This window comes from Chaetura pelagica, unplaced genomic scaffold (assembly GCF_000747805.2).
Source record: "Chaetura pelagica isolate M959 unplaced genomic scaffold, ChaPel_1.0 scaffold135, whole genome shotgun sequence".
Taxonomy (NCBI): Eukaryota; Metazoa; Chordata; class Aves; order Apodiformes; family Apodidae; genus Chaetura; species Chaetura pelagica.
Genome location: NW_009953649.1, coordinates 3,548,222 through 3,564,387, shown reverse-complemented (window position 1 = coordinate 3,564,387; position 16,166 = coordinate 3,548,222). Strand labels below are relative to the sequence as shown.

Below are 16,166 nucleotides of genomic sequence, written 5' to 3'. Positions count from 1 at the left end.
TGCTGGACATTCTGTCAATTCTACTTCTCAAGCTGTTTGCATTGCAACAACAGGTACAAATATGAAGTGTGTGGAATTTTCTTTTTGTTTTGAAGGAGGATTTTTTTTACCTTGTATTGAGCTATGCTCTGTAAGTCCTTCAGTTTATATTTAATTAAAATACTGCAGATCTATTTCATCATGATCATAAAATCTAGGAAAATAAAGAAGCAATGCTAAAATTTCCTGCCAAGCCTTAAAGAGCTTATAGTAGTGAATGAGTACAGATGAGGTTTCAAATAACAGCTTGCAGGCTTGTTTTGAGAAGCTAGAACATCCTAGCAAAATATCCTAGTTTCTTTCTTAAGTAAAATTCCTTATGAAGAATTGTAGCCTAGTGGGAAGAAACAGAGTCTTCAAGCCATAATACCATCCAGAAACTTTATTAGGCTGATGAACTTCTGTCAAGCCATCTGCTCTAAGTGGATCTCTCTGGAACTGCACTTAACAGCATGTGCCATATACATCGACTTGTAGAGAAAGTTCTCTGCTTGTTATCCAGTTTCCTGCTCTTTTTCCTGTTGCTATGAATAATTTCTATGGACACGTTCTTGCAGCTTTGTGGCTCTGCAATCAGTTTCTTTCAGCTTTTACTGGTAGGAATTACAAATGCATGGGAACAATCCATGCAGACTGCAAACCTGTGATGGCACGGAGCTACACCTTGCCTGGGACAACCTAGTGAAGCAAAACCCAGCTGTCTCCTGGGGTGCTTGGCCTGCAGATGGCTGTGATGTTAGCTTGGCCCGTGGGTGGTATGTTGTATTTCCCTTTGAGTTCTTTCTTTTAATGATAACCAACATAAAAGACAGAGCAGGTGATACAGGTTTATGGAGAGGGGAAAACCACCCCACTAGCCACCACAGGCCTGTTTTGCACTCACCTGCCTCCCCCTACAGCAATGCAGTGCTGTCAAAGCCATGCTGCCAGCAGCTCCAAAGGCCTCCAGCTTTCCTCTAGCTACTTCCAAAGGGGCTGCAGCATTGCACATCAGCTGGGAGTGCTTGTGAATATATAATGTTTCCCCAGAGGTGCTCTGCCCGCTTGCTCCAGCACTGTCATGTACAGACACTAGGCATGCCCAGTTTTGCAAGCTGCAACCAGCCTTTGGGAAATTACTGTCTTCTCGTCCTTTTATTAACTCCTTTGGGTCACTAGAAAGGAAATGTAAGAGGAAAGCTCTCTGCTCTCTCAAGCACAGGCACATTTGAACACAACTTTGCCATCTCTCACAGTGTGAGCGTGAGCTAGATACATTGTCACTTGCTGTTTACATTTTAAATCTGCTTCTCCTGACATCACATAGCAGTGTGAGAGTCTGAACGTCCATGGGGACAGGCAGAAAGGACAGGGAGGGGGAGTGAGCTTCAGACTCTTGTGTCTGCTAAGCAAAGTTTGCAGACTGGGAAATGCAGGAGCAGTTAGAGATCAGTTGATAGGCTGGACTTGCAAGCCCAGCCTCGGCATAGGGCTGGCAGCGCTGCTCGGTCCCTTCTTTCCTGCTCAGTGCCAGGCGACTCAGACTCTCCCTGCATCTGATTAATGAGTGAATCAGCAGCTTGTGCTGTCATTTCTCCTTATATTTCAGCTTCGCTGTGGCACTGTTGTATTCGTGTATGCCAGTTCCAGCTCAGAGTCTTTGACACTAAGCTCTTAAAGTCCTAAGATACTTACATAATGTGATATGGAGAACCAAGAAAGTACATTTAATTAAAATCTTTCCCCACTGCTTTTGCCATCCAGGGAGAGACAAAAGGAAGACACTTCTTTTCAAACACTGAAAGGAAGGTGTCATCCCCAAAAAAAATCAGACAAGGTAACTGAAGACACTTGTGGTGTATAGTATATCTAAAAAGGGGACTAAGCTTGTAAAGTTTAGGTGTTAGACATCTGAAATTAGGGACAATCTGTGCTTTGGTGGCTGAATTGATGTTTTTGTTTTCTTTAGCCTTTGAGTTGACATCTGTGAAAGATCTACTGGTAAAAGGAACTAAAAAGCCCCACAAACAAATCCTAACATTTTAAAATTCAGTATCAACTTTATTCCATAAGGAGAAGGTTCATTAGTTGTTTGACCAACTTTACTAGTGAAAATAAATAACCTATTTCATACAAATGTTGCCATCAGCATCCTGTTGAGGAGATTCTGCTGAATGCCCACCTTTTAAATGGCTTTCATGCCTCTCTGTAGTTTTATACAAGAATAGAAGTACACGAATCCCAATTAAAGAGTAACATTCACCAGATGTAATGAAGCAGTAGCATCTGGGACACTCATAGATTTTCCTCTGATCAGAAAAAAAATAATAAAAAATAGCAAGGTATCTTAACTGGTAAATGTTGTATCCTAGCTTTTCAGGGAAAAAAATATATCAAATATAATAGTGAATTGAATCTCTTTGCTTGGGGAAACAAAAACCATTTGAAGAATGGAAGCAAAACTTTTCTCATTTAATGACATCCTGAAAATTAAGTCTGTAACTCTGTGAACTCTGTTTATTGCTTCATGAGTACTGTAAGATGTCAAATGTTTATCAGCATGTTTTGAAATCTGGCATAGGACCCACATATTGTAAGAAATTTCCTTCTTTTAGCTGCCACAGTGAAAGCTCTGCTTCATCTCCTCTTTGCAAAGGGCAGAGAAACTTGCAATTCTATAGAGTGCTGCAATATTTTCTATAGACTGGTGACACAGTGCACAGGAGGCAATTAAGGAAAGACTCCTTCTCTTAAATATTATATCCTTCCTCCCCCTTGCCTGAGTGGAGCTTCATCTGGTCAAACAAACAGTTCACATACAATGGGAACTGAGTTACCTGTTCTATCCTGTGTCCTTTTGATAGCTATTTTACTGTCCTCCTCTTAAGTTCTGTCTTTCATGTTTTTCAGTATATTTATCTGCCTCGAACTTATCACCCTGCTGCAAAGACATCAAAGTAGGAAATGAAGGAGTAACCATTGCATGCATGGTCCACTTTTGTTTGAAAACAGCATAAACCAGTACAATAACTGGTTTCCTGGTAGCAGAAACCATACAAGAAACAATACTTTATTCTGATAAGATTATTTGTTGTAACTTGAATGAAGCATTTATTACAGTCTGTGATAAATTTTTCAGCCTATAATTCTGTCTCATGAAAACTACAAATAATTTTTAAATTGAAATTGAGACAACACCTGTTTTTCTGACCCTCTTATAGCTTGGTAAAACACACAAAAATAAAGCATTTTTCCACAGATTGTTTAGAATCACATTAGATTGCACATAGACACAGCAAGGTCACTGAGACAGCCAGCAACAAGTGAAGCCTGCAGCCCTGATCCATGATTGCTTGCTCTGGTCACCCGGTAACATTTCCTGGCCTTTCCATCCTAGGCAATCAGCTACAGTTGGAATTGCCTGGAGAACAGGCAGTTACTTCCAAAAACATGCCCTCAGAAATTCCTGTGGCTGTATATTTGATTGCAGGCTGAAAGAGATCATAGAACAGAACCACAGAACACTTTGGTTGGTAGGGACCTTTAAAGGTCATCTTGTCCAGCCCCCCCTGCAGTGAGCAGGGAGATGGGTGTTACCATGTTTTCATACAGAATGAGCTTTTACTAATCTGACTTGCTGTCTGACTTACATTTGGATGTAATAAGTGCAGTGGTGTGAGCAAAACTTGCCTTTATACAATCAAGAGGTGAGGATTTTGTTCAGACATACAATACTAATGAAGTGAATGCATTTGTTATTAACATGGTGATAGGTAAAGAAAGAGCCAGTTAGTGCACAGGTTTTGAACACACCATCCTGATACTAATTACGTTTAGAGACATTATATGTGTTTTTCGTTTTGCAGTGCCTTGAAGTGAAATTTATTAAGTAATTTTGCTGTTATCTTTGTTGTTACATAATGTAAGAGATGCTATAAATGGAATGTGAGAGGGAGAGAACTGGCAATCATTATAAAATACATGAACCAATAATTGCAAATGGGTTTAAACAAATGAAATCCACTGCAAAAGTTATTTCATAAAATCTTAATTTGGCATGGTTATTCAGAGGATTAGTTGTTATTAAATAAAAAAATATATATTTCAAGGAACTGGTGACAAAACCAAAATGTGGAACTGCTGAGAGTCTGGGTACTGCTCTCCATGTTCATGGTGTAACCCCTGCTTGGACACCTGGCACTTTGTGGGGGGAGCTCTTTATACTCCTTGACATGGCTTTTTGCTGAGTTGTTACACATGCAGCCCAAGTAAGTCTTCATCTTCCCAGTGAAATTTGTCCCTGCTTGTATTTTCAGAATAATTTTTTTGCTTGAATGAGCACTCATACTGAATGCAACCATCACTATGCTTCAACTGGCAACAGAGCTAAAATCCCATATGACCTACCCACAAAGTGTATCAGTCCCAGGAAGGACTCCTAAAAACAAAGCAGTATATACAGTTTCTAAGACCTTCAGACATCTGTCAGGGCCACCAGAAAAGATGATAGTGCTCATAATAGTTGCTAACTGGACCAAGACAACAAAATCTCTCTTTATATGACATCGAATATTCAGATGACAGTAACAAACCATAAAGGTATCTGTCTATTTGAGATTAAATATTACTCTTTATGGCAATCTTATTCAAGATTTTTTAGCTTTTAATTCTAATCAAGACTCATCTGTGAACAGACTGTATTCTTTATCAAATATATGTTTTTGTTCAAAATTTACCAACTAACTAGGTACTGATCAGATTCCCCAACCAAAATGTTTCTACATTATCTTCCATCCCAAAATCTTTCCTGCCTTAGCCTTTCTGAGGACTGTACATCAGTAACCCTTCGTGCTTTTCTTTTTCAATTTCTTGTTGAATATTAACATAGATTTCTTCTATCTTTATGTGTGAAAGGTAATTCATTTTTATACATGATTCTGATAGTACAATTTTTCTCAACTTCAGTTAGTCAAGTGGAATTTGCAAGAGTATCTGCTCTGCTCTTGAGAACACTTGTTGGCACCACACTGACTTCATAGCAAAGGCAGTGGACTAAATTAATGGTTTCTTTACATTTGCTTTTAGGTCCTTCTAAGTACCTTGCTAGATGTGAGGCACTTTATGGTAGAAGGAAAGATTCACAGGGAGTTTTATGAAATTATGGTCTGTCTTCCTTCCCCCTGTACTTAGATATTACTTTTAGCAGTGCTGGTAGCATTTTTCCATTGTGTGCATCCAGAGTGTGGTGTCTGGGGTTTTGTTGTTGTGGTTGTTTGGGTTTTTTTTTCTTCACATTAGTAGTATATGTGCACATAAAACCTCCTTTTTCAGTTTTAAGATTGACTGACAGAAAAAAGATTAAAAGCAAAACTGAAATAAGAAAAAATTACCCAAACTATAGAGAAACAGTTAAAATGAAATTATTAAAGGAAGATCTGCATTGCATCTGATATAAAACAACTAAACATAAAATTTAGGACACCTAAATTCTTCAAGGTCATTCAGAAAAATAATGGCCTAATTTGAACGACTTCAATTAATCTGGTACTCACATGTCTGACTATTTTTATTTGCTTAATGAAAGTTAAGGACCCTGAAATAAAAAATAAATAGATAAGAAAGTGAACAAAATACTATTTTTAATGTTAATAAATCCTGATGTTCAGATTAATATTTTCAGATCAATGGTATTTTTTTCCAAAAGACTAGAGAGAAAGGAAAAAAAAGGGTTCCACATTCCAGAGTTTTGCTTTACCCACTGCTACATTTTAAAGACCTATAAAGAAAACATATAACTTCACAGAGAAGTCCCATAACAAACATAACGTAGTTCTTTCATTTACTGGAGAGCTGTCCTATGAAAACTTAATTAAACATTGATTACCTCTGTTTTGTATCTGGCTGAACATAATTGCATTATTTAATTTATTTTAAAAACCCCACACATTTCCTACTGATTGTTATAAGTGAATTTTTACAAGCTCAAATACAGAAGTATAATGATAACTTACAATGATAAAAAATAAATAAAATGGATTTTGATTGCAGGAAGTTAAGTTTAGCTAAAGCATGACATCTCAGGCTGGATTTAATAAAAAATACCTTATATACACATAGGAATGTTTATATTACTGATCTGTATAAAACTGGTGGTTCTCATATTGCTTTCCACTACAGTGCAGTTATTTCTATAGGTGATGTCAAGGCAGTTACCTCTGCAGTATGGTACTATATGCTGGGAGACTCAACATAAGTGAGGTGGTCACTCCTAATTAATTAAAAGCAAACCATCCCACCATCATTTTTTTTTTTCTCTTTGGAGGTATGCATCTGAAAAAATGAAATGAGAAACGAAACGCACACTTTGCTGAGTTAATACATACTTGAGGCAAATGGCCTCTTTTAAAAGCATCAGCAAGTTCTGTTACATTCAGTTTTCTGCCTCCAACAGCCACCTGAACATGTATGGATATTATCATTATGTCCTGCAACTGTCTCTGATATTTCTGGTGTGTTGGTTTTTTGTTGGGTTTGTTTTGTTGGGTTTGTTTGGTTTGGATGTGGGTTTTTTTGTTGTTGTTTGTTTTTGTTTGTTTGTTTGTTTTAACTAATTGAGAATTTAGGGAGGTATCTCTGAGAGTTTATCTCAACTTTCAGGTATAAAAGAGTTGATAGTGAGTGCTGTACCCTGTCAGTCTTTTTGAGATCTCTTCTATGACTTAGTGCCTAGAAGCTTCACAAGAAAGAGAGGACCTCTGCGCTGAGCTCAGTGGCTTTCCACCTCTCTTCCACATAGGGATGGAGAACAAATTCATTTTATGTCCACAAGAAAGCAGAATCAGTGTTAAATTCACAGTGTTTCAATCCTAAGGAACTAATCATCAGATAAAACACACTGAGAGGGAGCACATGCAGACCACAGATTAGTGTATTCAACCAACATGTGTCTAGACTGTGCCGTAGGTTCTATATGCAGTACATAAGTGAGGGTACATGTAGTGGTGTACTCTTTCCTTCCCTTGGTAAATACTCTGTCAGTTAATATATAAGGTTTATATTTTTTCTGTTCTTCTGAACATGATTCTGCATGGTGTTGGTTTCATGCAATTTGAATGGGAGCTATGAACCTTCTGCAAAGAAAGCGACAGATAAGTTGCCTCTGGGAAGTGTTTCTCCAGCTGCTCCTCGCTTAGTGGTGCTGGTGGGGAATGTATGGCAGTGAGAGAAGCACATGAACTCATTCAGTCAGATTATGCTATTTTCATGAGGCTTTTTTAATTCACTGTCACAAGGATCTGCTATGTTCTGCTAATCCAGTTACTGGAGCAAGACTTTCTTGCCCAGTTGCAATGAATACCCTGTGCTAGGGAGCCTCAGAGAAATAAACCTAGACATACCTGCCTTTGGGATGTCTTGCTATCCTAATGAATCCTCAGTTGTCAGTTCTGAGTTGGAGGGCAAACAATCTGTGAAGACCTACCAAATCAGAGCCTTTTACAAGTATAAATGCAAGGATGGTCTCCATTACTTTATTTGAAAGCCGTATCCATATCGTATCTACATTAGTGGAAGGAGCTGCATTTTAACTTGAAAATTTCAGAGAATATGTAGATTTTCCTCCTTTCTTCATATTAAAATGACAACTGTCTTCTCCAACCTGATTTCAGAAGTGTCACTTAACACCTAGTCTCTCACACATCCTACTTCCCAAATGGAGACAAGGTGCTGCTTAGACAAAGTAAGAGAGGCTGGTTTGCAAATGCCTGTTAAACACTGAGTAATGTGGGAGGTCTACAGATAAAAACATCTTGTAGTTTGGAGCATATTGCAATAAAATGACTCAGGGGGAAGGAAACAAAACAGGGAGGTTTCTTCCAACTCTCTCTGGACTCCTGCAGTTCAGGTCCACTGTGACTCAGGGTCAGCACTGGCAGCATTCAACATCTCAAGGTGGGAAGTGGGGGAACAGCCCAGGATCCAGCAGGGTCTGATGTGAAATACATCCACAAGTGGTACCCTCTGGCAGTGCCAGCACATCAGCCTATCAGAGCTAAAACCTACGTGTGGGGAAAACCTTCCATTGCCACATTGTTTCTGAGCAGTGGACAGAGACTTCAATGTCTGTTCATGCTGCCCTGACATAAGAAGTCTCTTCATGATACAAAATTCATTTGACTTTCTGTAGCAATACCACATTGGCAAATCTACTACAATTTGTAGTTTAAATTATTTCTGATAACTTGAAGTGATGCTGATTTAGGTTGCTTATTAATACTGGAAGCAACATTGCTCAAAAACATGACATTAAAAAAAAAAATCTTCAAATGTGACAAAAACTCAAATTTACAAGGGAATTCATTTTACAAATTGTCCTAGCTGAAATGCATCATTCTGATCCTGGGCTGTTTACCCTTTTTAGCATAAATAACATTGGGTAATGATGAGCAAAAATTCAAAAAAGAACGTATTAAAGATGACAATTTGATTCAACTGGTTCTTTCTCTTAAGGCATTTAACTTTCAATGAATTAAAGATTTCAGGGAAAACAAAAAAAGGTTGTAGGTTATTTTTGGTTTGGGTTGGGTTTTTTTGGTGGGTTTTGTTGTTGTTTGGTTTTTTTTTTAATTTAATTAAAATCCCTGTCTGGCACCTTGCTTATGCTTTTAAGGCTTTGTAAGAGAGATAAGAACATGCCTTTTAATATCTCATTGCTTTTCCATATTTTCTTGTTATTTCATCTTTGTTTATATAAAACCCACTTTTTTCTTACTATTGTAGGCAACGAGAGCCTAGAAGAAAATTATGTGCAAGACAGTAAAATGGGATTTGTGATCAATGCTATATATGCTATGGCTCACGGGCTCCAGAATATGCATCATTCCCTTTGCCCTGGACATGTTGGGCTATGTGATGCTATGAAGCCAATTGATGGCAGGAAGCTCTTGGATTTCCTCCTCAAATCCTCATTCATCGGTGTTTCTGGAGAAGAAGTTTGGTTTGATGAAAAGGGAGATGCTCCTGGGAGGTAAAGAGACGTTCCATCTCCACTAATTGAACCAGATGTTGGGAAGTGGGAATGTTGTTGGGCTTGGTGATGGAGATTTCTTTGGCTGTCTTGCTGCAGCGTAAAGCATGCACACTCTGGGATATAAATGGAGTTATCTGGATTAATCTTACCAATAGGCAGGAATATCACTGGTAGCATATGATGCATCAATAGCTATGGTTGAAGTGGGGCAGGAACTACAGCACAGCCTATAAAATTTCTAGGATTTCATGAGAGGACACACCTTGCATCCGACAGACTTTTTGTGTTTCAGGTACAGCTGGGGCTCAGCACTAGGGCTTTAATATGTATAAAGCCTAATACAGGTGATTGGAACTTAATGAAGCGTTTGCTTGCTAAGGTTTTGAAGGTGGGGATGTAGGGAACATCCTTTTCTGATTGGAGCTCTGCTGTTCTAAAAGCCCTCAGAATGTAGCAGTTTCCTGGCCAGAGACTATTTAGTTCTGCTTGCTGAACCCCTGTGTGCTCTCCTGAACTTGTTTCGTTCCAAGTAAGATTGTCTGTCCCAGAGTTTAAAGATAGGTCTGAGCAGAGGAGGACAAATAATTTTATTTGGTGGTTTTGGTGTTTTGTGTTGTTTTCCAGAAGATACTGTGTTTCACTCATTTTAAGTCTGATAAATTCCACCTGTGGTAACTATTACAATCTACCTACCCCTCCCTAGCAGTCACAGTATGTACCCAAACAATGGGTGAGACAGCAGCTCTATGGACTTGGATGTCACCTTTGTTTCTCTTACAGGAGCCAGCTGCTCAAAATATTTTCTCTTCCTTTAGTTCTGTGGGTTCTGCCTAACTATTTTAACTGTGATACCTCCCAGATGGATTTGTTTTTTAATTGTTTAGGGGTTTGTTTGTTTGTTTGTTTGTTTTAATAAATAAGTTTAATTCAGCTGCTGAACTACATAATCCATTATGAACTGAAACCTACTCAAGGGTGACTTCATTAAAGTTAGTTTTCCTACTGAGTTATTAAAGTGTTATAAAAGACTCTCTCACTCCATCTTTGGGCTTATTGCATAAATGCATCTGAGTGCCAACACTGCACAAAGAGAGTGCTCTGGAACAAACAGGAATTTGCAGTCTGGCGTATGGCTTCAAAGAGTATTCGTAGAACAAAATGGCCTTAAAGCAACTCTTATCTCTATTACTCACTATTACTAGTCTTTATTAGCAAAACTGACCAATTTTTTACCATTTGCTATTTCATTTAAACAGCTTTATACCCTTAAATAGTAATAAAAACATGGTCAGTTTGGTTTTCTTGTCTACTTTTCATTGTCTACCTTTCTTGTCTTTTCATTGTCTACTTCAGGTTTAGATGAGCTAGGTTGGACTTTGAAAATAGCTGCAAGAAATACCCTTACAGTCAGGCTTACTGACACAAATGCATAAATAAAGTCTTTGCACATATCATTTAGATAAAACAGAGTAATTACTACTTAGCATAGCTTTAAGTTTATTACACACTATTTATCTCCATAAAAGCCTTACTGCAGCTTTGAATATACTGTATTGTCTGCCTGTTAGTTATTTGGTTTGATGTTCAGGCATAATTTTCCAGTTTTAGCCCAAATCTTATTTATTGTCTTGTCACCTGAAAGCATTTCTGCAACTCTCATCAGTACCATGCATAGAATTAGAATGGACAGTTCCTGAATTGAAAATATAGGAAAGTGTTTATCAGGTTATTTCACTGAGGAGGTCAGGATTCCATCCATCATTTTGATCTATAGGAAGGCTCATTTATCTTGATTCCCTGCCCTGTTTAGAATTTGATTAGTTATTTTAGGTAGCAGGGTTGTTTTTTTAATCGTTTCTCATTTATATTTTTACTGCTGGAGTAAGCAAGTTTGAGCAAGAAAGTTTAATTAACCTTTTTGTAGTCCTTGTATCATGCTGTAATCCTAGTATCAGTCTGTGGCATTTATGACATGAGCCATATATCAGAGAATGGTGATGGGTATATGAAATGTGACCAGTGCAGCCTGTCAGATCTTTGTATGGCCGCAGTAGTTTCTGCCCATGCAGAATTGTATTTAGCTCCAGATTAGCCCTAGTGTTTCCACAGCTCTGCATGTAAAAGCTCCTTGGGGATGAGCAAACTGCCCATACCACTGTATGTACCCAAAAGAGATTTTAAACCCCAGCAAAATGAAAAAATAAACACCACATACAACACCCAAGTACAGCAAAGAGAGCTAGATCTGAAAATTCCATATTTTTTTTTAAGATCTTCTATGCAAGAATGTCACACAAACATATACAGAGATTTTTAAAAAATATTATGCTACCATATTACGTGAACAAATAAACGTCAGAAGATGGAATAAATCAAAGTTCCATCTTTGAAAACTGCAACCTTCTTCATACTTTATTTTCAAAATCTGTGAGGTTCATTGAGTAATTGACAAGTTTGTAGTTACAATAACATAGAACAGTTAGAGATGCCTATAATTATGTTTGCCCAAAATTCACTGAATTTCCTGTTTTGAACCCCTTTTAGCTTTGTTTATCCTCAACCATTTGTTTAGATGTAGCTCTTCTTCTATCTCAGGCTCAATGCACGGTTTCAAGCTTTTATCAAAATGAGATTAGAAAACATGAAATACTTATTCAAAGTTTTATTTCTTCTGTTTAGAATATTTTCTTTGAAGAGTCTTTATGCAGAAATGTGAAGCAGAGCTTTATCAGAAGGGCACGAATGCAGTCATTTAACTGACTGCACTGCCTCTGGGATCAACAACATGGATATAGCTCTCGATAATTAGCAGTTGTTTACTATACTGTTACTAAGAACATGCTGGAAAAATTGCTGAATTTTTTACTTTCATTGAGTATCTCCCATTTCCTTTTTAGGTAGTAATCATAGCACTTAAATTCCCAGAAAGCAGCTGGAGAAGGTGTGAGGGATGCAGTAGTTTACACCACATCCTACTCTGTGTCTATGCAAGGGGCAGGGGAAAGCTCTGTGTGATCTATTCTAGAGTAATAGCCACTTTCAGCTTCTGCCAGTGATGAAGAAAGTTACCTCTTTAGGACAAAAAATTTGCGTAGGCCTCTGAGCATAAAATTCTATGTGACAACGGGCAGGAGAACTTAATTTTCAGGCCCCACAATGGACCTCTGATGCTTGGAGAAATGAGATTCACAAGCTAACAGAAACATTGTTAATTTTAGCCTACCAAGACTTGAACAGAACCTGTCTGCTTAAAATTCTCCAGTAGCTGTTCTGGCATCAGAAATGGAAATTCTATTTACTCCAATGCTTTGAGCAAGTTCTCAAAAGCATAATGCAAAGGTTTCAAACTTATGTAGGAGTAATGTGCATCAAATCTACTTGCTTGTTTCAGAGTTTGGCTCCACCGGTGGTTGTTCTGGTCAGTTACATCCCAGTGTTATTCCCCATTGCCGTTCTCCATTCTGCCTTCCTGGATAGCAAACCTTACTGCCAGTCAGGCATTAGGCAGAAAGGTAGCATCAGCTTTCCTAGACTACCTAGAGTAAGAGTGTGCTTGTGACCACCTGGCTCATGGCCTGGCTCACCCTACAAGTAATTTGTTCAAGTGGCACCACCTATTTGGTAACATAATTCCCCAATGTATCAGAGAACTTGCCCTTAAAAGAAAGGTTAATTTTCTTACATGCAGAATGTTTCCATGGCTTCTGTAATGCTGCTCTATGTCTGCGAAATCCAGCTGCCTCCATGCTTCTCGCTCTGCTGGAGCTTCACAACTCTTGCCAAACATACTTCTTTTGGGACAATAATTTTTAGCTTGGACACAGCCCAAAACTGTAAAAGCTGTATATGTGTGAGTGAGGGTACAGGGGGAGGTATTTCAGCACTGAACTCATCCTTACTCAAAGCATAAATTTTTCATCAAGGAAAAGAAGAAAGGATAAGGGATTTATGTATGTCTCCCTATACCAAGTGTATTTGTTAGACCACATCTCTCCACTTAAAATTCAAGTTACATATCAAAGCTGTGAACATTGTACTACAACTTGTCATATGCAAGACTGTGTAAGAGCTTTTAGTCTGCATACTTTATTCTTTGACAGATAGCTGATAGAAAAGGGAACAGTATTATAAAAAAACAGAAGAATGACTTTCAACCTAAAATGGTATCACTGAAATTGCCAACTCTTGATAGATATTGCATTAATGTCACTCAGTGCCTTGTAATATATTTTTTTCAAAAATGAAAACACTTTGTGCAGGCTCAGAAATTCCATTAAGAGGATGTGAGAAAAACCTCACATAAGTCATATTTTATTCCCCTTTCTGAATTCATTTTCCAGCCCAGAGTATCAAATTTTTTATCCATCTAACTCAAGGTCACACTAAAATCCAAGTATGTTCTTCTTGCAAGAAAAAGACCTTCTGCTCAATTTTACTCCTGTCTGTGGAGCCTACATAATAAAGTTCCTGGGCCTTATTGCTTCTTGCTATCCTGATTATTCACAACTCTGAAAAAAAAAACAGCTTTCTTTTTTGTGGTATTCCTTTGCAAGATATGGGACACGAGAAGAAGTTGTTTCATAGTGAATTTGAAAATGAACCCCTTTCTAAGCAACTCCTCAGTTAGTGGCCAATTGCCAACGAATGGAGCTGTGTCCTGCTTGGAGTTCCATTGGACTTGAGAGCAAGGTCATTTTACCCATGTGATACAGTGAAGATCTGCAGTGGCACTGGCATTGTCTGACAGGCTTGAGAGGCTTCAAATGTCTGCCCATGCCAACCACATGAAGTTCAATAAGGCCAAGTGCAAGGTTCTACACCTGGGTTGGGGCAATCCCAAGCACAGTTATAGGCTGGGCTGAGAATAGATTGAGAGCAGCCCTGAGGAAAAGGATTTGGGGGTGTTGGCTGATGAGAAGTTCAACATGAGCTGGCAACGTGCACTCACAGCCCAGAAAGCCAACTGTATCCCGGGCTGCATCAAAAGAAGCATGGCCAGCAGGTCAAGGGAAGTGATTCTGCCCCTCTACTTTGCTCTTGTGAGACCCTACCTGCAGTACTGTGTCCAGCTCTGGAGCCCCCAGCATGAGAAGAACATGGAGCTGTTGGAGCAACTCCAGAGGAGGGCTACGAGGATGATCAGAGGATTAGAGCACCTCTCTTATGAAGACAGGCTGAGAGTGTTGGGGTTGTTCAGCCTGGGGAAGAGAAGGCTCTAGAGAAAACTTTAAGTGGCCTTGCAGTACCTGGAGGGGCCTACAGGAAAGCTGGGGAGGGACTTTTCAAAGGGCATGTAGTGATAGGACATGGGGTAATGGTTTTGAACTAGAAGAGGGGAGACTGAAGTTAGACATTAGGAATAAATTATTCACTGTGAGGGTGCTGAGATACTGAACAGGTTGCCCAGGCACGTTGCCAAAGTCTCCTCCCTGGAAGTGCTCAAGGCCAAGTTTGATAGGGCTTTGAGCAACCTGGTCTAGTAGGAGGTGTCCTTGCCTGTGGCAGGGGGGCTGGAACTGGATGGTCTTGAAGATCCCTTCAAACCAAACCATTCTATGATTCTATGAGCATGCATATTTGCAAAACCGTGGTCTAAATACAGCTGTAAATACACACTTCTTTAAATCACCTTTAACTACAGAGATTCCAAGAGTCAAGTAAGAAAAACAGACACCTAGTGAATCATTCTAACATCTCCTTCCTCTGAGTGCAGAGAGAGTTGAATTTTTGCGTGTTTGAACCTCAGCAAGGAAAAGAAAAAAATGTCTATTTCTCTCTCTTTGTCCACAACCAGGCATCCCAGTTTTATATATGGCTCAAACTCTGCTTACCTTTCATTCATAATTCACATACAGATCAGCAAGCCTCATTATAAACAAAAAGGTTTTTTCCCTAGAGACTGAAGCAACTCAGTAGGAAAAAAAAAAAAAGGCAGGAACTCCCAGGCTTGTAAAACAAAGAAGCTTTGTGATTTTCAGCTCCAGTGATTGCAGCCCACTTTCTTCTGGTCTTTTTTCAAGTAAAACCTCCTCTTTCTCATCTTAAGAGGTGTGTCTGCAGGTCTAGTCTCTTTTGTGGTTCTTCCTCTCTGTTCACTCTCCAATATTCATTCTCCCATTCTTCTTTATTTCCTACTAACACACTCATCACACTTAATCACTGCTTTGCACAAAATACATTCTGTCGGTTAAAGGAGGAGCAGAATAATCAGCAGTAAGGGATGTGCACACTCAGACCCAACACATGGAGGGCAATGACCGAGTCAGGGAAGCTGAATGTTTACTGCAGCAGTGGTATGTGCCTCCTTTCCATTAGCCTTGGGAAGTTTTCTCCTACTTGCCTAGGGCAGGGAAGTAATTTTTGTACCTAAGCTCCTAACTTTTCCTGACAGTCTCACTGGGCTGGGTAATGTGAATATTTGAACTAGTGCTTACAGTTAACTTATGGCATAGCAGTTCAGTTAGTTCGAGCATTTTGACCAATAACTTCAGAAGTCCCAGCAAGAGCTGTACTGCAAACAACCTTTATGTAGGCAACAAGAAAATGTCAAAAACGTCTTGAAAAATGGCTGAAAAATACACCACACAGATAGTTCCTACATGTGCATCTTTAACAGAGCTTGCTGTCTGTGTCATGCAGCTCTTCCTGGACACAAAACTCTTAACCCACAGTTTTATGGAAGCAGGGCAAGCAATCAGCAATTATGTGGCAATCAGGGATGTCATTTCGAATGATTCTGCTGCAAATCCCACAGTATTTGGTGTTCCCGTGAAACACTAGTCCCTGATATTAAGGGATGACATGATTATTAAAGAACTCAGAAGTAGAAGAGCAAGGTAAATTTTTATCTTTCCTGTTGCAGGACACTGATTTGTGTTCTCTTTTTTTCCCTTGCAGGTATGACATCATGAACCTGCAGTACATAGAGCCCAACCGGTATGACTACGTCCTCATTGGGACCTGGCATGAGGGTGTGCTCAACATTGATGACTACAGGATTCAGATGAACAAGAGTGGAATGGTCCGATCAGTGTGCAGTGAGCCTTGCCTGAAGGGCCAGATTAAGGTGTGCCTCAGATACTTTCTGCTGTTGAAATGTGTCTAATCAGTATTTTTCCCT

The 16,166-nt window shown here is 39.0% G+C and overlaps 1 protein-coding gene across 4 annotated transcripts in view; it reads left to right on the top strand.

Annotated features, from left to right (window-relative positions):
* The window catches only part of GRM1 (glutamate receptor, metabotropic 1), a 163,583-nt gene that overhangs the window by 110,282 nt on the left and 37,135 nt on the right, over positions 1-16,166 (top strand). For all 4 annotated transcript variants that reach the window (XM_009999979.1, XM_009999980.1, XM_009999982.1 and 1 more), the window contains exons 6-7: positions 8,797-9,043; positions 15,944-16,112. In XM_009999979.1, the coding sequence (XP_009998281.1) occupies positions 8,797-9,043; positions 15,944-16,112 (416 nt within the window). The remainder of the gene's footprint in view (positions 1-8,796; positions 9,044-15,943; positions 16,113-16,166) is intronic.